The sequence below is a fragment of the Somniosus microcephalus genome, chromosome 2 (genome assembly GCF_052327205.1).
Source record: "Somniosus microcephalus isolate GS21.2 chromosome 2, FLI_Smic_1.0, whole genome shotgun sequence".
NCBI classification, from domain to species: Eukaryota; Metazoa; Chordata; class Chondrichthyes; order Squaliformes; family Somniosidae; genus Somniosus; species Somniosus microcephalus.
Window position 1 is genome coordinate 254,915,303 of NC_140988.1, and position 22,084 is coordinate 254,937,386.

Sequence of the window (22,084 nt, forward strand, 5' to 3'; positions counted from 1 at the left end):
GTTTCTATTGGATGCAAAAAATATTTTAACTTTCATTTTCTCGTCCTTGTATGGATCATTGTAGGTTCCATACAGTAGGCCCGCAGTTGCTATTTCCAATGATGCAGACCTGTAGTAAGTCCTTTGCCTTGATTTCTAACTGTCTGGTGGTTAATTTGCTCTTTGACTACAGGAACTACATTTCACACACGGCTTAGTTTTGTTCCAGAGATGTCGGGGAATATAGGGTCTAATGAGAGGGAGGAACTGAATGAAATCAGTATTTGTAGGAAAATGGTGTTAGGGAAATTGACGGGATTGAAGGCCAATAAATCCCCAGGGCCTGATAATCTACACCTACATCCTAGGGTACTTAAGGAAGTGGCCCTAGAAATAGTAGATGCATTGCTGGTCATCTTCCAAAATTCTATAGACTCTGGAACAGTTCCCATGGATTGGAGGGTAGCCATTGTAACCCCACTATTCAAAAAAGGTGGTAGAGAGAAAACGGGGAATTATAGACATCGGTAGTGGGGAAAATGCTAGAGTCCATTATAAAAGATGTAATAGCAGAGCACTTGGAAAACAGTGACAGGATCGGACAAAGTCAACATGGATTTACAAAAGGTAAATCGTGCTTGACTAATCTACTGGAATTTTTTGAGGATGTAACTGGTAGAATAGATAAGGGAGAACCAGTGGATGTGGTGTATTTGGACTTTCAGAAGGCTTTTGATAAGGTCCCGCATAAGAGATTAGCTTGTAAAGTTAAAGCACAAGGGATTGGGGGCAAGGTACTGACTTGGAGAGAGAACTGGTTGGCAGACACGAAGCAAAGAGTTGGAATAAACAGGTCTTTTTCCGAGTGGCAGGCAGTGACTAGTGGGGTACCGCAGGGATCGGTGCTAGGACCCCAGCTATTCACAATATATATTAATGATCTAGACGAGGGAACTAGATGTAATATATCCAAGTTTGCAGACAACACAAAGCTGGGTGGGCGTGTGTGCTGTCAGGAGGATGCTGAGAAACTCCAGTATGATTTGGACAGGCTGGGTGATTGGGCAGATGCAGTATAATGTGGATAAATGCGAGGTTATCCACTTTGGTGGCAAAAACAGGAAGGCAGATTATTATCTGAATGGCAATAGATTGGGAGAAGGGGAAGTGCAGCGAGACCTGGGTGTCCTTGTGCACCAGTCGCTGAAGGTAAGCATGCAGGTGCAGCAGGCGGTTAAGGCGGCAAATGGTATGTTGGCCTTCGTAGCGAGAGGATTCGAGTACAGGAACAAGGATATCTTGCTGCAGTTGTACAGGGCCTTGGTGAGACCACACCTTGAGTATTGTGTGCAGTTTTGGTCACCTTATCTGAGGAAGGATGTTCTTGCCATGGAGGGAGTACAGCAAAGATTCACCAGACTGATACCCGGGATGGCAAGTGTGACATATGAGGAGAGATTGGGTCGATTGGGCTTATACACGCTGGAGTTTAAAAGAATGAGAGGTGATCTCATTGAAACTTATAAAATTCTAACAGGACTAGACAGACTAGATGCAGGAAGGATGTTTCCGATGGCAGGGGAGTCCAGAACCAGGGGTCACAGTCTAAAGATAAGGGGTAAGCCATTTAGGACAGAGATGAGGAGGAATTTCTTCACCCAGAGAGTGGTGAACCTGTGGAATTCTCTACCACAGAAGGCAGTTGAGGTCAATTTATTAAATATATTCAAGAAGGAGTTAGATATATTTCTTAAGGCTAAAGGGATCAAGGGATATGGGGAGAAGGCAGGGACAGGGTACTGAGTTTGGATGATCAGCCATGAGCTCATTGAATGGCGGAGCAAACTCGAGGGGCCGAATGGCCTACTCCTGCTCCTATCTTCTATGTTTCTATGTTAAAACGGTTAAAGAACATTCACTTAAATGACAGAACTCCTACAGCTTTTATGTTGAAATTCAGTGATTGATGACTGGTGCTATCACCAATAAGAAAGTAAGCAAGTGCCCCCCCCTCCCCCTTTTAACTGGGTGCAACCAATAAACTGCAAATTAAACCAAATTTAAATGAAACTTAACAAATCAAATCAAAATGTTGTTTCCAGGGGGGTGATGAAGAACTCCAGTCCCTCCCTTGGCCACTGATCGCGGAAGGCCTCAAGCCTACCGGTGGACACATGCAGGCTCCATTTCCAGGGACACCCGGGCGTGAACATTGGACCAGAAATTCGGGTCCCAACGCGTGAGTACGGACGGAGTACTCACGCGTGGACCCGATGGAAGTGCCGGAATCTTGCATGCACTACACATGCGCGGGAAACCGGCACTTCCGATCCTCTGAACCAAGGGGTTCAGAGGTCAAACGCGTGCGCGCGGGAGTCTGCGCGTGCGCGTTGAACTTCCTTTTTTTTAAACAGGTTTTAACGTGCGGGTAAGTCTGTACATTTTAGAAATGTAAAAAGCAGCCGTAAGGACTTCATTTTCAAAGGTAAGTGGTCAATTATTTAAAATTAAAACATTTTTTCCACAGATTTTTTACTTTTAAATACTTTAAAGCAAGGTAAGTTTATTTTTAGCCCCGTTTTTTATAAAATTATTTTTTTCAAAAATTTAAATTTTTGTTTAAAATAGTTATTTAATGTCATTTATAGTTTATTTACAAAGTGTGATTTAAAAAAAAAATTATTTGAAGGTAAAGTACAGTTTTACAGCCTCAGCATTATACGTTTTGACAGGTCTATCTGTCAAGACTTATGAATGGAGCATTCCCTGCTCCGATTGGCTGCCTGTTGCTCACGTGATACCAGGGGACGCATCGCACTAACTACGCCCTTGGGACACGCCAGCATAGCGCGCCGGCCTCTGGGACAGGCCTCGGAAAGGAATTCCACTCAGGCCAAGAGGTCAATTGCCGGCGCGCTAGGTAAGTGTAGGTCGGGGGCTTGCACCCGCGGGAAGCCCCCGACCCGAATTTCTGGGCCACAGCACAAAACCCCAACTACCGCGTCCCCAGGATACTGATTCACTTCTCGGGCTTTGGGTAACAGCCGCTTCGACAGACTCTCACTTCCGCCCGGCTGCGCCAATGCGCCTGCGTCGCGATGTTGCTGTAGAACTTTGGTCGGGCAGCGACCAAGCGGCGGTTGACAGGTAACAGCGCGAGCACCGGGCACCTTTCACCCCGCGGCTGGGCTGGGCCAGCGTGCTCCACTCCACCCCGCCAGTCGGCGCCGGATTTGGCTTCTTGCTGTTTCCGAAAGCTGTTCTAAAATGAGACTTTTCCCGTGCCTTTAAAACAAACCTCTCAATGCCGGGAATGCGCTACCGTGACTAGGTACAGTCCTTCTCCGTCTGCTGCAGCTCTTGTGGGTCTCGCAACCGTTAATATAAGAGCTCAGTGTTGATGAGACCCTGCATTTACAGTAATTTACTTTTGGTATGAATTAAATCAAATTCATTTTAAAAAGTTGCTTCCGAATGCTAAGAAACAAGCGGTGCATTAAAATCGTTGCCCGTGTTTGCTAAATGTTGTATTTTCCTTTTCACAAACAGTAATTTTGATTCGACGAATTAAAGAGTATTGATTTGACTGAATGGGTTTCAAAAGCTAACCGCTTTCCGTCATCTTTTTTTTGCCTTATAAAAATACTCTTGGTATTATCTATGAGCAGTATAAATCTGGATTCTGTAACAGTAGTGTACAAGGGCAGGGCCTGTCGTTCACAGGCAGCTGCCACTTTAGAATTTGGAGATTGTTTACATGTTTTTATTTCTTTGTAGTATCAAATCGCTTAATGCGTTTATTATAACCTGCAATAGCATTGTTTTAGGAAGCGACCAGTACTATATGTTGCAAGTACTGTACTGGGTTGCAGCCCAATGGAAGCAAGGACAATATGCTTGATTTTTTGTTGATGAATTCTTGCAGAGGAAAGCATCAGACGAAACCGGTATTAATAAATAGGTTTACATAAATCGTGTAACACTGGGTTAGGACAAGGTGCTTTGTACTTGGTTAATTTGAAGCAATAGAGGTGAAGAAATAATGGGACAATTTAAATGTTTTTGTTTCAGGTTGTAACATAGAGATAGGAACAGGAGTAGGCCATTCGGCCCTTCGAGCCTGCTCCGCCATTCAATGAGATCATGGCTGATCCTCGTCTGAGATCATAGCTGATCTTACCAGTTCAGTACCCCGTCCCCGCCTTTTCTCCATAACCCTTAATCCCCTTAGCCTTCAGAAATATATCCAATTCTCTCTTGAAAATATTTATTGAATTAGCCTTCACAGCCCTCTGTGGCAGGGAATTCCACAGGCTCACCACTCTTTGAGTGAAGAAATTCTTCCTCATCTCTGTTTTAAATGATTTGCCCGCTATTTTTAGACTGTGGCCCCTGGTTCTGTGCTCCCTGGCCATTGGAAACATTCTCTCTGAATTCAGCCTGTCCAGGCCTGCCATAATTTTATATGTTTCGATGAGATCCCCTCTCAATCTTCTAAACTCCAGTGAGTACAAGCCCAAACTATTTAATCTCTCTTCGTAGGTCATTCCCGCCATTCCAGGTATCAGCCTGGTGAATCGCCGTTGCACTCTTTCCATGGCAAGAACATCCTTCCGCAGATGGGGCGACCAAAACTGTACACAATACTCCAGATGCGGTCTCACCAGCACCTTGTACAGCTGTAGTAAGGTATCCCTATTCCTATACTCGAACCCCCTTGATATGAAGGCCAACATACCATTTGCCTTCTTAATCGCCTGTTGCACCTGCATGCTCTCCTTCAGTGACTGGTGCACAAGAACACCCAGGTCCCTCTGCACTTCCCCATCTCCCAATCTATTGCCATTTAGATAATAATCTACCCTCCTGTTTTTACCCCCAAAGTGGATAACCTCGCATTTATCCACATTATAGTGCATCTGCCACGTATCCGCCCATTCCCCCAACCTGTCCAAATCGCACTGTAGCCTCCTGACATCCTCATCAGAGCCCACCCCTCCTCCTAGTTTAGTGTCGTCAGCGAATTTGGAAATATTGCATCCAATTCCCTGATCCAGATCATTTATATATATTGTGAACAGCTGGGGTCCCAGGACAGATCCTTGCGGCACCCCGCTGGTCACTGCCTGCCACTCTGAAAACGAGCCGTTTATTCCAACTCTCTGTTTTCTATCCGCCAGCCAGTTCTCTATCCACGTTAATACTTTGCCCCCAATCCCATGAGCCTTAATTTTGCATGACAATCTTTTGTGTGGAACCTTATCGAAGGCTTTCTGGAAGTCAAGGTACACCACATCCACTGGCTCTCCCCCATCTATTTTACCAGTTACTTCCTCAAAAAATTCCAGCAGATTAGTCAAACACGATTTACCCTTTGTAAATCCATGTTGACTCTGTCCGATCCTTTCCCCATTTGTCAAGTGCTCCGCTATTTTATCCTTAATAATGGACTCTAGCATTTTGCCCACAACAGATGTAAGGCTTACTGGTCTATAATTCCCTGCTTTCTCTCTACCCCCCTTTTTAAATATTGGGGTAACATTAGCTACCCTCCAATCCACGGGTACTGTTCCCGAGTCAATGGAGTTCCGGAAGATGATCCTTAGAGCATCTGCTATCTCCAGGGCCACCTCCTTAAGTACCCTAGGATGTAGTTTATCAGGCCCCGGGGATTTGTCGGCCTTCAGTCCCCTCAACTTACCCAACACCATATCCCTAGAGATACTAATTTCTGTCAGCTCCTCCCTCTCATTAGTCCCTATGTTTGCCGATATTCCTGGGAGGTTATTTGTGTCCTCCTTTGTGAATACAGAACCAAAGTATGAGTTTAATTGGTCTGCCATTTCCTTATTCTCCATTATATATTCTCCCGAATCGGACTGCAGGGGACCGACTTGGGATTTTACCAGTCTTTTCCTCCTGATATACCGATAAAAGCTTTTGCAGTCTGTCTTTATTTTTGCTGCAAGTTTACTTTCGTATTCTATTTTCCCCTTCCTGATTAATCCCTTTGTCCTCTTCTGCTGTATCCTGTACTGCCCCCAATCTTCCGGTCTGGTGCTTTTTTTTGCCAGTTGATATGCCCTTTTTTTTGATTTTATGCTGTCCCTAATTTCCCTCGTTATCCACGGTTGAGTCACCTTTTTAGGTTTATTTTTATGCCAAACCGGTATAAACATGTTCTGGAATTCTTCCATTCTATCTTTGAATGCTTGCCATTGTCTATCCACTGTCAATCCCCCCAGAAACACCACCCAATCAATCTTACCCAATTCCCGTCTCATACCCTCGTAATTCCCTTTATTTAAGTTCTGGACCTTAGTCTCTGATTCAATTTCCTCACTCTCCATCTCGACTGAGAGCTCGATCATATTATGATCGCTCTGACCCAAGGGGCCTCGTACAAGAAGATTGGTGATAAGTCCCTTCTCATTGCACAATACCCAGTCTAAAATGGCCTGATCTCGAGTCGGCTCCTCGACATATTGGTCCAGATAACCGTCCCGAAAACATTCCAGGAATTCCTCCTCCTCAGAATTTTTACTAATTTGGGTAGTCCAATCAATATGTAAATTAAAGTCACCCATGATGACAGCTGTGCTCTTATCGCACGCTTCTCTAATTTCCCTTTTTATGCCTTCCCTCACCTCCATATTACTATTTGGAGGCCTATATATCACACCCACTAACGTTTTTCTCCCCTTGCTATTTCTCATTTCTACCCATACAGATTCCGTTTCATCCGAGTTAATATCCTTCCTTTCCATTGCATTAATCCCCTCCTTTACCAGCAATGCTACCCCACCTCCCCTACCTTTTTGCCGATCCTTCCTAAATATTGTATATCCCTGGATGTTAAGTTCCCAGCCTTGCCCACCCTGCAGCCACGTTTCTGTAATCCCAATCAAATCATACTTGTTTACCTCTATTTCCACAACTAATTCATCCACCTTGTTCCTAATGCTTCTAGCATTAAGATACAAAGCCTTCAGGCTTGCTTTTTTCACACTCTCATTATGAATTAGTTTGGCCCTTTGTGTTTCTCTCCTTTGCTTATTGCTTCTCACCTTTCTACCATCTATTTCTGACTTCATATGACTTCCCTCTTTTCCACTACCTAGGTTCCCATCCCCCTGCCAAATTAGTTTAAATCCTCCCGAACCGTCCTAGAAAATATTACCCCGAGGACATCGGCTCCCTCACAGTTCAGGTGTAGACCGTCCCCTTGGTACAGGTCACTCCTCCCCAAGAACTGGTTCCAATGATATTTTTAGAACTAGCTTCTAGAAGTGGCTTACACCATTAATCAAGCTACTCTGTATTTTCCTGGAACTTTTGCGCCACTCCGCTGTTGCCCTTGTCAAAAACAGTTAAAAAGTAATAATTTTGGCTCCGCCTTGATTAAAACAAATGATAATTGGAATTTTCTTCAGCTCCTTGAGCCTGTTCTGCCCTTCAGTTGGAGCATAGCTGATCTGTATCGTGACTCCATCTACCCGCCTTGGTTCTATATCCTCTAAAACCCTTGCCTAACAAAAATCTGTTAATCTGCGTTTTGAAATTTTTAATTGACCTAGCCTCAACAGTTTTTTGGGGAAGAAAGTTCCAGAATTCCACTACCCTTTGTGTGAAGAAGTATTTCTTTCTGACATCACCCCTGAACAGCCTAGCTCAAATTTTAAGGTTATGCCCCCTTGCACCGGACTCACCCATAAGAGGAAATAGTTTCTCCCTATCTACCCTATCAAATTGTTTAGTCATCTTAAACACCTCAATTAGATCACCTTCATAATTTAATTCTATTAGCCACAGTATCATTCTGGTGAAACTGCACTGCACCTACCCCAAGGCCAATATATATCCTTTCTGAAGTGCGGTGCCTAGAACTGAATGCAGTACTCCAGATTGGGTCTAACCGAAGCTCTGTACAGCTATAACATAATTTCCACCCCCTTATATTCAAACCCCCTTGAAATAATGGCCAATATTCCATTAGGCTTTTAAATTATTTTTTGTACCTGTCCACTAGTGATTTCTGTACTTGGATCCCTAAATCTCTCTGCTCATTCACAGTTCCTAGCTACTCGCCATTTAAAAAAAAATACTCTGATCTATCTTTCTTGCATCCAAAGTGGATAACCCCACACTTTCCCACATTGAACTCCATCTGCCATGGTTTTATCCACTCACTTAATCTACCAATGGCCCATCTACACTATTTACTGTGCCACCTAACTTAGTGTCATCAGCAAACTTAAATATCCGGCTCTCTCTTCCTGCATCCAAATCATTTATAAATATATTGAAAAGCTGAGGCCCAGTACAGATCCCTGGGGGACACCACTAGTCACATCCTGCAGATTTGAGTACATACCCATTATCCCTATTCTGTCTCCTAACTCCTGCCAATTCCCTATCCAAGCCAATAGGTTGCCTCCAATTCCGTGCACACTCATTTTTGTTAATGGTCACTTGTGGAACCTTGTCAGATGCCTTCTGGGAGTACATATAAATAACATCCTTAGACAACGCCCTTATTTACCACGTTAGTTACCTCCTCAGAAAGTTCAACTTGGTTCATTCAGACATGACCTACCATTTACAAATTCATGCTGGCTCTCACTGATAGCTCAAACCATCAGAATTTGGAGCAAGATAGCATCGGCAAGATGGGTGTACTAGACGGCAAGATTTATGGTGTACATCGCCAATCTCACCATTGTGGGAAAATCTGGCCGATGTCTTTTCCGTATTGGCAGTGTGCCCATGAGATGCTGTTCATCTATGGACTAACCTCCCTCCCCTGGCATCCGTGTTTAATCCAACAACAAAGGAGACAGATAAGTATCTGCCAATAAAAAAAATTACTAACTTCAGAGTGTTGTAAATGTTTATGTTGACTCAGTGCTGGGCCTGATGTTCTTCCCAGCTGCAGTCTCAGGAAAACCTCCACCTGCTGCAGAGCCAAGACTGCTGTTCTCTAGCCCCTGTTCTGCACTTTCTGCCTCAACCCCAGGAAGAGCTCCACTCGGCCCCAAACTGCCTCCCAGCTGCTTCTGGAGTTTTTGCAGCTTGCATATCCAGACCTTGGCATGAGGGTCATTGCCAGGTGTGATTGGATTTCTCTTTACAGGAGGGGCAAAAGAGAAATGCAATTACACCTCGCATCTCGTATAAAGCCATTAGAAATTTTAAACAGTAGATGAAGTTGATTTTTGAAGAAAATTAGTTTGACGAATTAATGAAGCTTTAAAATTCTGCAGCATGGACCAGATTGTTCATGAAAAGTTTGATACTCTGATGAGACTTCAACAGAAAATATAGTGTTCAAGATGTCATTACTTGATAAATACAAAACCAATTCTATTTTACTGTCTCTCTTCTGGTGACATTATCTACTCTTTACTTCACCCATCCCACCCCACCCCTGCCTTTACCTTTGCTTGTTATTAATAATTTACTCTATTATATTAATATTGCTGCTGTTTGCTCAATCTTATCAACAAGCAGCTAGTGTACTATAATATTTGTATACATTATTCAGCTTGGGAATGCTTTGTATAGTACAAAGATAAATGGTGGGCAAAGAGAAAGAAACAAAAGATTTGATGGATGCACATAAGTATAGGATAGAGATATAAACTCATTCTTTGCTATCATGACATAGAGAGGACACAGCTTGGTAATCAAGCTGTGCTATTTCTCCATTTGCTGCCACTTCTCTATCTTGATAATTTACTAAAGTTATGAATCCCATGTATGAACAATTCCCTACTATTGTCAAATCTACCTCTGTGTAAATGGGGCAGATTCAACACAATAGAAATCTGCTTAACTGGTATTTGAGCGAGGAGGTAAATGTATGGGCAAAGATGGTTGTATTCAAAGCTGCAGGATATTGTCAATAAAAACAAACAGAAGCAATGATGCAGAATGAGTATGAAACTTTTTTGTTTTTTTTAGTTATATGAAATTCTTAACCAAATATAACTTGATGTGCATCCCAGCTTTAGGCTGTTTATTCGAGAGAAAGTTGTTTTTAATCTAGTGGACTGGATTTTAAGATGTATAGTCTAAGAAAGATGGAAGATTAATTGCTACTTAAAGTTATGAATGGCCATGTATGCAAATTTTTGATGGCAGTAGGAATCATTTTATATACTTAATTTCTCATCAAATTTGATAATTTTTCAATTTTATATAATTCTGAAAGGATGTTAATACTTTGATTAATGTTCGTTTTTATTATTTTTAAGGTGGTAAAAATGTCAGAGCTGAAGCGTCTTGCCTATTCAATTATTGACTTTCTGCGTGAGCAGACAAAGTCCCAGGCTTGGACTTCTGATGAACGGGAAAGCTTAGAAGGTTGGTGTAATCCATAATACCCAGTGCAACGTCCTTCAACTTTATTTTTATCATTTATAAACTGCACAGGCTTCAGCTTCTCTGGGGAAATGGTACCATCTCTGTGGTCTGAGAATTATAGGATTAAGATTGTCATGGCTTGCCACCCTATTATACATTTATCATGTACTGATGTAAAAGTAAAGAGGGTGAGAACATCCAACATTTTTAAAGGAATCACAAGCTATCCCAAAAGCTTTCCTGCAGTTATCCAGTTCTTTATCTTTAATCTGCAACTGAAAGTTGGAAAATTTATTGTAATGGTTAATGGAATTGCTTTTAAATCAATTAGAATTTTTTTTTTTTTTTTTAATATATTTCATTATATTTTTGAACAGTCCAACATATAGATAAAAGTCCAATGGTGCTTCACAGAGGAGAAGTAGACACCAAGCAGCAATAAAAAGTTAGGAGCAATGGCTAAAACCACGGTTAAAAAGCTAGGTTTTGAGAATTCATGAAGGGCAAGCTTCTCAAGGCAGCTAGGAATGGGTAATAACATTCCTTGACCGCGATGCCAACATCCCAAGAATCATTTTTTTCAAAAAAATACAGCTGTAGGTTCTGCCTGTGAGAGAGACATGTAAAGGATGTCCAATTTAGAGGACCAAAGGGATACAGGCTGGCATCTAAAGCTGGAATTCATTGCAGAGGTAGGGTGCTGTGAGACTGTGGAGGGATTATAATTATCCCAGACGCTGAGGATCTGTCAGACATCGACAATCACTGAAGCAGCCATTAAACATCAGGAAGGTACCATGAAGTTGGAAACGGGCCAATGTGGTGCCCATATTCAAAAAGTGGGACAAAACAGACACCGGCAACTACAAACCTATTACTCTTGCTTCAATTCCATGTAAACTGATGGAATTAATTATCAGCAGTAGAATTGAGGGTCACCTGTACAGCAGTAACCTAGTTAACATGGATTCAGAAGGGGGAGATCCTACATGTGTAACCTCTTCAACTTTTTAGAGGAAATGACAACCCAAGTGGACGTTGTTGAGCCCTATGACGTGTACCTTGTTTACAAAAGGCTTTTGCTAAAGTTTCACATTAATTAAAATCAAAGCTATAGAAATTCATGGTGAACCCTGGGAATGACTAAGAAACAAGCTGAAGGGTAGGAAACCATGAGTACTCGTTAAAGGAGTTGTATCGGGGGGAGTACTTCAGAACTTGCTGGTGACACCATCACCAATTCTAACCTACATAAATGATCTGGATTCAGAGGCCTGGATATCAACTCTACCTGCCTGGCAGAAACCAGGCGGATAGTTAAAATGGAATGGGGGACATACCCACTCGTTTCCTGCCTAGATCTGACTGGCAGGTCAAACCTGCGGGGAGTTTAATCATGGGCCGGAAGAGTAAGGTAAGTTTTTTTTTAATGTAGGTTTCCATGTGGGCCAGGAGGAGCAGGAGTGCTCCACTGGGCCCCACAAGGAAAGCTTCGGCCCCCCCTTTGCCCCGGCTTTCCGCCCCTCCCCTTATCCTGATTACGACACATCGCAATTGCCTTCCACTGACCTCATCGCTTACCTGACTGGGGACTATTCCAGTGATCCCCAGCATTGGCCTCCTGCTGCCCGATCTTTTGCTCCTGCCGTCGGCCAGGCAGTGATTTCTGCCGTGTTCGGGCGGGTGTCGGGCCTGAATATGGAAATGAGGCCTAGTAATTAAAATCGCTCCCAGCCTCGACATAAAAGCTTGTTGCTTGCTCAGGCCCCTCGCATGGAACAATCCCTGCACTGTGATTAAAAAATCAGGGCTAGAAACTCGATGCAGTGACCAAATTTGCAGATGATATCAAACTAGGAGGGGTAGAAGAATCTGAAAAGGCAGCTCAGAAATTACAGAATGGGTTGGACAACATATGTAATTGGGCAGAACAATTACAGCTGAAATGCAATGCAGAGAAGTGTAAAGTGCTACGCATTGGTAGGAAAAATAATGACCCATGAAAGGTATTGACATAGCTAAGGATAAAGCTGAGAGAGAACTTGGGTATCTTAGTGGACTCGATGCTAAACATGCTAAACATGTCTAACCAATGTAGACCAACAATAAATAAAGCCATTAGGATGTTGAACCATATAGCCAAAACAGTAGAATGTAAATCAGAGGAGATACTGCTGAAACTCTATAGTGCTCTAGTCAGACTACACCTTGAATACCGTGACCAAGACCAGTTCTGATTGCCAAAATATAAGAGAAACATTCAAGTACTGGAAGCAGTGCAGACAAGTGCCACGAGACTAATCTTGATTGCCAGAGATCTGAGTTATGAGCAAAGATCTTGGAAACAAACTTGGATATACAACTCTCTATTCCTTCATCTGTGTCATTAACAAATATGGTGAAAAGCTGAAGCCCCAGTACAGATCCCTGAGGAACACCACTTGTCATGTCCCACCAGTCAAAGAATAAACCCTTTATCCCTACTCCATGTCTCCTACCTCCCAGGCAAATACCAACCTATATCACAAGTTACCTCCAATTCCATGTGCTCTCATTTTTGCTAATAGTCTCTTGTGCGGAACTTTATTAAATGCCTTCTGGTAGTTCATATAGACAACATCCATAGATAGGATGATTGGCTATGATAAATTGACCCTTAGTGTTAGGGGGATTAAATATGTGGGGTTACGGGGATAGGGTGGGATATGTGTTGGTGTAGGGGTTACGGGGATCGGGTGGGATATGTGTCGGTGCAAGCTCGATGGGCCGAAATGGCCTCTATCTGCACTGTGGGGTTTCTGTGATTCTGTGATATTCCCTTGTCCACCATGCTAGTGACTATCTCAAATAATGTAACTAGATTAGTCAGACATGAACTACCCTTTACAAATCCATGCTAACTCTCTTTAATCAACTGATACCTGTCCAAGTGTTCAATCACACTGTCTCTGATCGTAGATTCCAGTAACGTCCCAACAATTGATAAACTGACATGTCTGTAATTACCTGGTTTCTCTCTCCCTTCTTAAATAATGGAGGGTCATAGGTACTAGTAAAAAGTAATTTTAGGACTGAAATCAGGAAATTGTTCTTCAGATAGTGATCAATGTGTGGAATGAACTTCCAGATAGAGTAGTGGAAGCAAAATCACTAAAGTAATTTAATAATCAGTTAGATGCTACAATAGGGGATGTTAGAATCTCTTTTTAGATGGATGAATTAAGATGGATCTAATGGGCTTTCTCATCTGTAATTAGCTTGTGATCTTGTAACGAGGACAACTATTTTGAAACCAATGAATTGGGGAATGGGCACTCAATGGAGGTCATCAAGGACAAGATGATGAGTGAGCAAGACTTAGTTCGGGCAGCCAAATTTCAGATGAGTTAAGTTTATTTAGGATGGAGCTTGGAAGACCAGGTTGGAGAAGTGGCAAAGCTGGGTGTGGAGGTTACAAAAGCACGAGTAAGGGTTTTAGAAACTTAAGGGGTGAGGTGAGATAAGGAAGGAGATTGGCAGTGTTGCAGAGGTGGAAGTAAGTGGTCTTATAAGGATATCAGATTTGACGCTCAAATGTTGCACATCATCTGATTCAGCCTGCGTAAGCAGCTGGAGAGGGAGATGGAGTCGGGAAAGAGTATGAACTCTTCGGCAGAGCTCAAAAGGATGGCTTCAGTTGGAGAAAGTTCTGGCTCATTCATGACTTAATGTTGGTCAAGCAGTCTGATAGTACAGTAGTGGATATGGAGTTGAGGGTGGTGACAGAGGTAGAGATGAGCATCATCAGCATATATGTGGAAACTGACAGCATACTAATGAATAATGTTGAGGGGCAGGATGCAAATGAGGAAAAGGGGGAGGCTAAGGATAGAACCTTTGGGTACTCTTGAGATGACCATGCATAGATGGGAGGGGAACCATTACTAGATACATGCTGGCTACACTCAGACAGCAGGTGTGAAATGAAGTAAAGAAAATGCCACAGAAGAGACATTGTGGAGGAGGATAGGGTGGTTGACCATGTAAAGTACCATGACTGAATTGAGGACAACAAGGAGGGATAATGAGCCACTATCAGGGGGTTAAGGGTGGTCTTTCTTGGTTGGCAGATCCCTGCAGTTTTGAAGGGGAGGAGAATAATGCCTATATGAAGAGAACCATTAATGATGCCAGCAAATATTGGGACAAAGAAGGTTAGTTGTGTGGTCACGAGTTGGGCTGGGAGGAACTCAAAGGAGCATAAATAACACCAACAATTTACATTATTTTTTGAGCATTACATCAATGAAGGGCATGCATCCTTTATTACCTGTTCTCTCTTTGCTTGTTCCTCTTCCAGGCATGTGTATCTGCAGCTAAGAGAGTGAGGTGGAAGATCTGATTGCAGGCAACTGACAATTGCAATTTTTAGCCAGCAGCCAAGTAGGAAGCAGTTTGAATTTTTTTTCTTGTTCCTATCCCTCAGAACCGTGACCTATCCGCATTGGGGCTGGACCTGGGAGCACTGCAAACGGGGCCTGGCAGTACTGGAATAGGGCTTTGGGGTCCAGCATTATTTTGAAGGGGTCCCAATGTCTTGGAGCACTGGGAGTGGGATCCTAGAGTTCTGTGAATGGTAGAGAAGGAGATTCTAGAAAGACTGGGACATGTCCTGGGATCCATGAACATTGGGTAGGGAGGTTATAGGGTTTTGTAGCACTGAGATCAGGGAGTACTAGAATTGCGATCTGGGCATTTGAGCACGGGGTGTGGAGGGGGAGGGATGGGGGGTGGGGGAAGCTGTGGCGTGGTAACCGGTACACCAGAACTGTGGAGGGAGTTTTTGAGCATTGAGGGGATAAAAGTCTGGTAGTATTGGGGGATGCTGGGATATGTCAGTATTGGGTTTGGTGGAGTAGGATCTAGCAGCATGTTGAGGGAAGGGGACCCAGGAGAATTTTCTTTAGTTCCAGTGTTTTATTTCATTAACCCTGGATGGTGCAGCAGGTTGGCATTGTGCTGTGGTTTTACTTGCGGCTTCAGTTTGTATCCAGTTCAGATTGATGGAATGAAAGTCATATTTATCTACCAGCTGAATGATCTTCTATGAAATGATTCTGGACAGTCACAGTATAGTTCTTTGTGGCACTGAGCCTGAAACATGAAACTAGTGAGGGCAAATTGGCAAACTCAGGTACCACAAGCACTATTGGTGTGAAATTAAAAAAAAAAAAATAACACCAGTGTGGGAGAGGGTGTGGCTTTCTCAGTTTGGGGGTTAAAGTACACTATTGGTGAACTATTGAAGGTGCTTTGCTCTATACAAAGCCTGTGCTGTACCCCAGGACCACAGCATTCTCCTGCCATAGAATCTCTGCCCTGCTGCAGAAATTGCATAATCAGGAATGGGTGAACTGGTGGGAGCAAGAGGCATGAAACCTACAGTTAGCTTTTATAGTGCCAATCATAGTTAACACAGGAGTCTTGAGGGAGTAGGCACAAGACAAGTTGTCTATTAACCAAGACTTTGACAGTAAAAACTACAGTAATGAACTCTTAACACCTCTCCTGCTTCTGATGATTCTGCCACTTTTCCTGTTCCCATGATCCAAGGAACCTGAGTATTCCTCTCTTTTCCCCCTCAGCAGGCTGGAAGCTTATAATTCAAGTGCCTCTCTAAATTTGTACTCTGATACTCATCCTAAGATAAGCATGGGCTACTTAGTAATGTTACACAGAAACAATTGATTTACAAAATCTACATTGCCACAGAACCAGAGGCCTTGGGTGTACCTAACCGTGGGAGTTCATGAAGATGCTACAAGGGCAAACTAGTTCTGGCGCTAAGCTAAAATAAATCTGTAACACTCGCATCTCTCTTCTCTCTTGCTCCCTCCTGAAAAAAGATTTGAGGTTTATATATTTATTTTTGGAACAAAGCTCAAAGAACATTTTTAAACCTGTTTTACTTATGGAAGCTGGGCTTTTTATTTAAAGGAGCACTACGATTTAATTTACTTAAGTCACTCGTCCTAAATTGGATTTTTGGCTCCAGCACTTGAATGTTTCTCACATTTCTGGGCAACCAGAACTGGATACAATATTCCGGATACAGTCTGTCTAGAGCACTATAAAGTTTCAACACTAGCCTAATGTATTTTAATGAGTGCAGGGAAAAAGAACACAAAATTTGTAAGCAATGGGGCCGATTTGGTTTGTTGTGGTAATTGGGCGGGTGGTAGGGTTTGCGATTGTTTCACCTACCTGATCACAGCAGCAAGAGTCCCGAACCATCTCAGTAGTCAGGACTCATTAGCATGTGGCTGGCAAGCGGTGAGCGCGGAATGGGCATTCCAAGGCAATGCGCTGGTCGTGGAGGGTGGGAAAGCACCCAGCTCCTACACTGAATGCCTATTTGTGACCTAGCCAAAGATTGTGTTGGGTGAGCCTCTTGGGAAGATGAGTCTCACTGATTTTTGTGCTGCTGGCACTCTGTTCTCATTAAGAAATTGGACGGGCAGCAGACGAAAATCAGCCCTCATGTTTTGATAATCCAAATGAACAATTATTGGCTTATCAGTTATAATTATTTGATGGCCTTTACTTAACCACATCATTTTGATACCCCAAGCAATTGAATGCTTTAATAGTAATACCTATTGTCTGTAATGTAGATTATATGTTTTGGAAATTCATTAAATGAAAAATGCCATTTCGCAAGGATATTTCTTTAGGTCTAATTTTGCCCATCAAGCTATGAACTGTGGTAATGAGATCTATTTTTTTCCAGTTGCCATGCAGTGCTTGGAAAATGTCTTCAAAATAAGTTCACAAGATATCCATTTGGCAGTTTCACCTACTTTAGCAGAGATATTTTCTGCAGCAGTTACTGAGGTGGGTCTAAATAAGTTCTTAAGGGGAATCTAATCATAATAGTGGGAGATGCATTGATATACCATGGGAATGTGGGTGCAATTTCATAAATGAGTTTCCAGTCTGGGCTAGACTGTCTGAAGAATGGTTTAACCAGATGCAAGGTATCTCCAGAGACAACTGAAGGACAAGTAGACATCACAGGGCTGATTTTATAAATGTATACTTCTGGTGGGAAGTCTAAATCATCAAAAGCACATATGAGGAATTTGTGGGTGAGTTTCCTACAATCTTCCCTCTATTCGTAGAATAGTACAGTACAGAGGAGGCCATTCGGCCCATGGAGTCTGCTAGTGCATTCCAAATCCTAACCACTCGCATATTTTTTTTTAAAAAAAAAGCTTTTCCTCGTGTCACCTCTGGTTCGATTGCCAATCATCTTAAATCTGTGCCTTCTCTATCAACCCTTCAGCCATTGGAAACAATTTCTTTATTTACTCTATCTAAATCCTTCATGATTTTAAACACCTCTATCAAATCTCTTGGCCTTCCCTGCTCCAAGGATAACAACCCCAGCTTCTCTAGTCTATCCACTTAACTGTATTCCCTCATCCCTGGAACCATGCTATTTAATCTCTTCTGTACCCTCTCCAAAGTCTTCACGTCCTTCCTAAAGTGTGGTGCCCAGAATAATTAGCTGGGGTCGAACTAGTGCTTTATATAGGTTTAGCATAACTTCCTGGCTTTTGTACTCTACCTCTATTTATAAAGCCCAGGATCCCATATGCTTTATTAACTGTTTTGTTAACCTGTCCTGCCACCTTCAAAGATTTGTGCACAAGCTAGGGGTCTCTGTTTTTGCACCCCCTTCAAAATTGTACCATTTAGTGTGTATAGTCTCTCCTCTTCCTCCCAAAATGTATCACCTCACGTTTCTCTGCATTGAATTTCATCTGCTATGTGTCACCCATTCCACTCGCCTGTATGTCTTCTTGAAGTCTATTACTATCTTCCTCACTGTTTACTACACTTCCAAGTTTCGTGCCACCTGCAAATTTTGAAATTGTGCCCTGTACCCCCAAGTCCAAGTCATTAATATATATCAAAAACAGCAATGGTTCTAGTACTGAACCTTGGGGAATGCTATTGTATACCTCCCTCCAGTCCGAAAAACAGCCATTCACCACAACTGTTATCTATCCCTTAGCCAATTTTGTATCCATGCTGTTACTGTCCCTTTTATCCCATGAGCTTCAATTTTGCTATCGAGCCTAGTATGTGGTACTTCATCAAATGCCTTTTGAATGTCCATGTACATAACGTCAACTGCACTGCCCTCATATACCCTCTCTGTTACCTCATCAAAAAACTCAATCAAGTTAATCAAACACGATTGGCCCTTAACAAAATAACAGAAAACGCTGGAAAAACTCAGCAGGCCAGGGCAGCATCCGTGGAGAGAGAAACCGAGTTAATATTTCAGGTCGATGACCTTTCGTTAACAAACACTCTTTTAGTCCATGCTTGTCCAAGTGGCTGTTAATTTTCTCCTGGATTAGTGTTTCATTTTAACTGAAAGAAAAGCGCAGGAAGCGTGCTGACAATTACCCAAAAAAGTTCTCCCAGCAGGTGAGGCTCCCCACCAGCAGGGAGATTTCATAAAATTGACCCTAATGTGTTCTTGCACACAGCATAGCAGCTGATTTATAAAGCAGAGATCTGAAACCAAGTCATACACTTGTCTCCTCAGCTATAGAATAACAAGTTTTGAGCTACTTTTTCTTCAACAACATGGCAAAAGGGAAGGAAGAAAAATGTGAACACAACTAAGGATTTAATATTTGATTTTGTTTGTCAAGCATAGACCAGTAGTAGAGTTGATGAATAGACTGAGTGCACCCAGACTGGGTGAACCATTGACTTTAACTACGATGGGTTATTGTATGCTTTGATATATGTAACTTTCTGTATTCATGTGGGTGAACCATGTGACTACAGTAGTATATCTATATGAAATTACTTTGAGAAAATTGCTCATAGTATTGTCCTTTTTTAAGCCTCCACGATTAAACTTGAACCCTGTTTCTACAGATTCATGTTTTCTAATTCTGCTTAATGGTGTACGTAGAATATAAGAAGTACTTCAAAGCAGTAATTCAATCTGGGGGTGGGGAAGTTTCAGACAATGTTATAACTGCAAGGGCAGGGTTAGTAGTTTACTCTTGTGTGGACCTAAGATTCAATTACAACCTTCAATCAGTCCCTTCCATAGAAAGAAAGATCTTGCATTTTATATAGCAATTTTCATATCCTCAAGCTGCCCCAAAGCACCTCATGGCTAATTGTGGTAAACCACTGTTTGTATTCCTGTTTGTCCTGTTTGTATTCCACTGTGTACATGCCTGGACATGCCTCGGCTGACTCCTCCCACCGGTCCTAGTATAAAGGTGACTGCTCCCCAGCCCTTTGTATCCTGGACCGGTCGACCACTCGAGGCAGACCTCCATTCTGTTGTTAATAAAAGCCTTTAGTTACTCTTCTAACTCTCAGTCTTTTATGAGTAATTGATAGCGCATCAATTTTATTAACAACATTTTTATAATGGAGAAGATCCTCACACCAGCATGCCTGGACTTAGATCATCGGGAGGCGGACTCATCCACCAAGTTTACTCACTGGCTTAAGTGTTTCGAAAAATTCCTGACCGCCTCCGAAGCAATCAAATCGGACGAGGACAAACTGGATGTCCTGACCTCCAAAGTGAACCACCGAGTGTACTCGGTCATCCAAGACGCGACCTCGTACGCGGACACTATCAAGCTCCTCAAGGACCAGTACACGCGCCCAGTGAACGAAGTGTACGCCAGGCACCTTCTGGGGAGTCGTAAACAACAACCTGGGGAATCGACCGTGGAATACCTTCAGGCACTGTCTGTGCTTGGCCGGGCCTGTGGTTGTAAGGATGTAAAGGCCGCCGTGTACACAGAGGAACTTATCCGGGACGCTTTTGTAGCGGGCCACAGATCCAATTACACCCGACAGCGACTGTTGGAGCAGAGTAACCTCGACCTCAACAAGGCCTCTGAACTCGCACTATCGTTGGATGCAGCCTACCAGGGCATGGATGCCTACTCCTCTGCACCGTGGACGCCGCAGGGAATGACAGCCTGGGACACGGTAGGACCGCCTCATAGCGCCGTGCCACCCCAGCCACACCCCAACAACGGCCCAACTACCGCAGCAGTGTCCCAAGGCCAGAAATGCTACTTCTGTGGCCAGGCAAAACACCCCAGAGCGCGCTGCCCGGCGAAAAACGCGATCTGCTCGGGCTGCGGGAAGAAGGGACACTACGCTAGCGTCTGCAGGGCCAAAGCCACCCCGAACCCCAGCAGCGCCGCGTGTGGGCCATGCGGGCCGCCATCTTGGACCTCCCCGGCCATGTGCGAATCACCGGTACAGCAGCCATTTTGGACGCCTCCAGCCACATGGGGATCATGGACGCCGCCATCTTGGACGACAGCCGGGACGCAGCAGGCCCCCCGACACCGCCTCATCTGATACCCGCAGCGACATACCGACCCCTACGCTGGCATCCGTTACACTGGACCAAGCGAGACCGCACCAACTGGCCAGTTCCACAATGGACATTAAGGTAAATGGTCACGATACAATCTGCCTTTTTGACTCTGGGAGCACGGAGAGCTTCATCCACCCCGACACGGTGCGGCGTTGCTCTCTCCCAGTCCTGCCTGCGCAACAGCGGATTTCTATGGCCTCCGAGTCCCAGTCGGCGGACATCGGCGGCTACTGCGTGGTGACACTCGTAGTAGACGGGACCGTGTACGATCATTTTAAACTTCTGGTCCTGCCTGACTTCTACGCTGCCGTCCTGCTGGGGTTAGATTTTCAGTGCCACCTTAAAAGTGTTACGATGGCGTACGGTGGACCCCTACCCCCACTCACAGTCCGCAGCCAGCAGCTTCCAAATTGCCCGCCGCGCACCAGGTGCAACCTCTCCACACTCAGAGTCACCCCCCCCCCCCCCCCCTACTGTTTGCTAACCTCACCCCCGACTGTAAGCCCATCGCCACAAAGAGCAGGCGATACAGTGCTGGGGACAGGGTTTTCATTAAAACCGAAGTGGAGCGGCTCCTGAAAGAAGGGATTATTGAGGGCAGCACCAGCACCAGGTTGTGGTCGTTAAGACCGGCGAGAAGCAGCGCCTGGTCATCGACTACAGCCAGACAAATCGCTACACCCTGCTGGACGCCTACCCACTCCCCCGTATAGCTGATATGGTCAACCAGATCGCGCAGTACCGCATCTTCTCGACCATTGACCTGAAATCAGCGTACCACCAGCTCCCTATCCGCCCTGAGGACCGCCAGTACACTGCCTTTGAGGCAAACGGCCGCCTCTATCACTTCCTTAGGGTTCCCTTTGGTGTCACCAACGGGGTCTCCGTCTTCCAAAGGGAGATGGACCGGATGGTAGATCAAAATGCGTTGCAGGCCACTTTCCCATATCTGGACAATGTGACCATCTGCGGCCATGACGCAAACCTCGAAAAATTCCTCCGCACCGCCCAACTCCTAAACCTGACACATAACAAGGAGAAGTGCATATTCCGCACAAACCGCCTCGCCATCCTTGGCTGTGTTGTGGAACACGGAGTCATCGGCCCCGACCCCGACCGGATGCGTCCCCTTATGGAACTTCCACTGCCCCACTGCCTCAAGGCCCTGAAGAGGTGCCTAGGGTTTTTCTCCTATTACGCCCAGTGGGTCCCCTACTATGCGGACAAGGCCCGTCTGCTGATCAAGTCCACCTCTTCCCTTGACGGCAGAGGCCCGCTTAGCCTTCCACCGTATCAAGGAGGACATTGCCA

At 44.1% G+C, this 22,084-nt stretch overlaps 1 protein-coding gene across 9 annotated transcripts in view; it reads left to right on the forward strand.

The window, feature by feature from the left end:
• The first annotated feature begins 2,807 nt into the window (after positions 1 to 2,807).
• The window catches only part of LOC147123335 (small glutamine-rich tetratricopeptide repeat-containing protein beta-like), a 127,296-nt gene continuing 108,019 nt past the window's right edge, over positions 2,808 to 22,084 (forward strand). For 3 of the 9 annotated variants that reach the window (XM_085971048.1, XM_085971056.1, XM_085971030.1), the window contains exons 1-3: positions 3,319 to 3,412; positions 10,236 to 10,344; positions 17,114 to 17,217. In XM_085971048.1, the coding sequence (XP_085827174.1) occupies positions 3,380 to 3,412; positions 10,236 to 10,344; positions 17,114 to 17,217 (246 nt within the window). In that variant the 5' untranslated portion in view covers positions 3,319 to 3,379. Of the gene's footprint in view, positions 3,127 to 3,316; positions 3,413 to 10,235; positions 10,345 to 14,683; positions 14,767 to 17,113; positions 17,218 to 22,084 lie in introns of those variants that run through there. The other 6 variants (XR_015074250.1, XM_085971086.1, XM_085971076.1 and 3 more) reach the window with 4 other exon arrangements.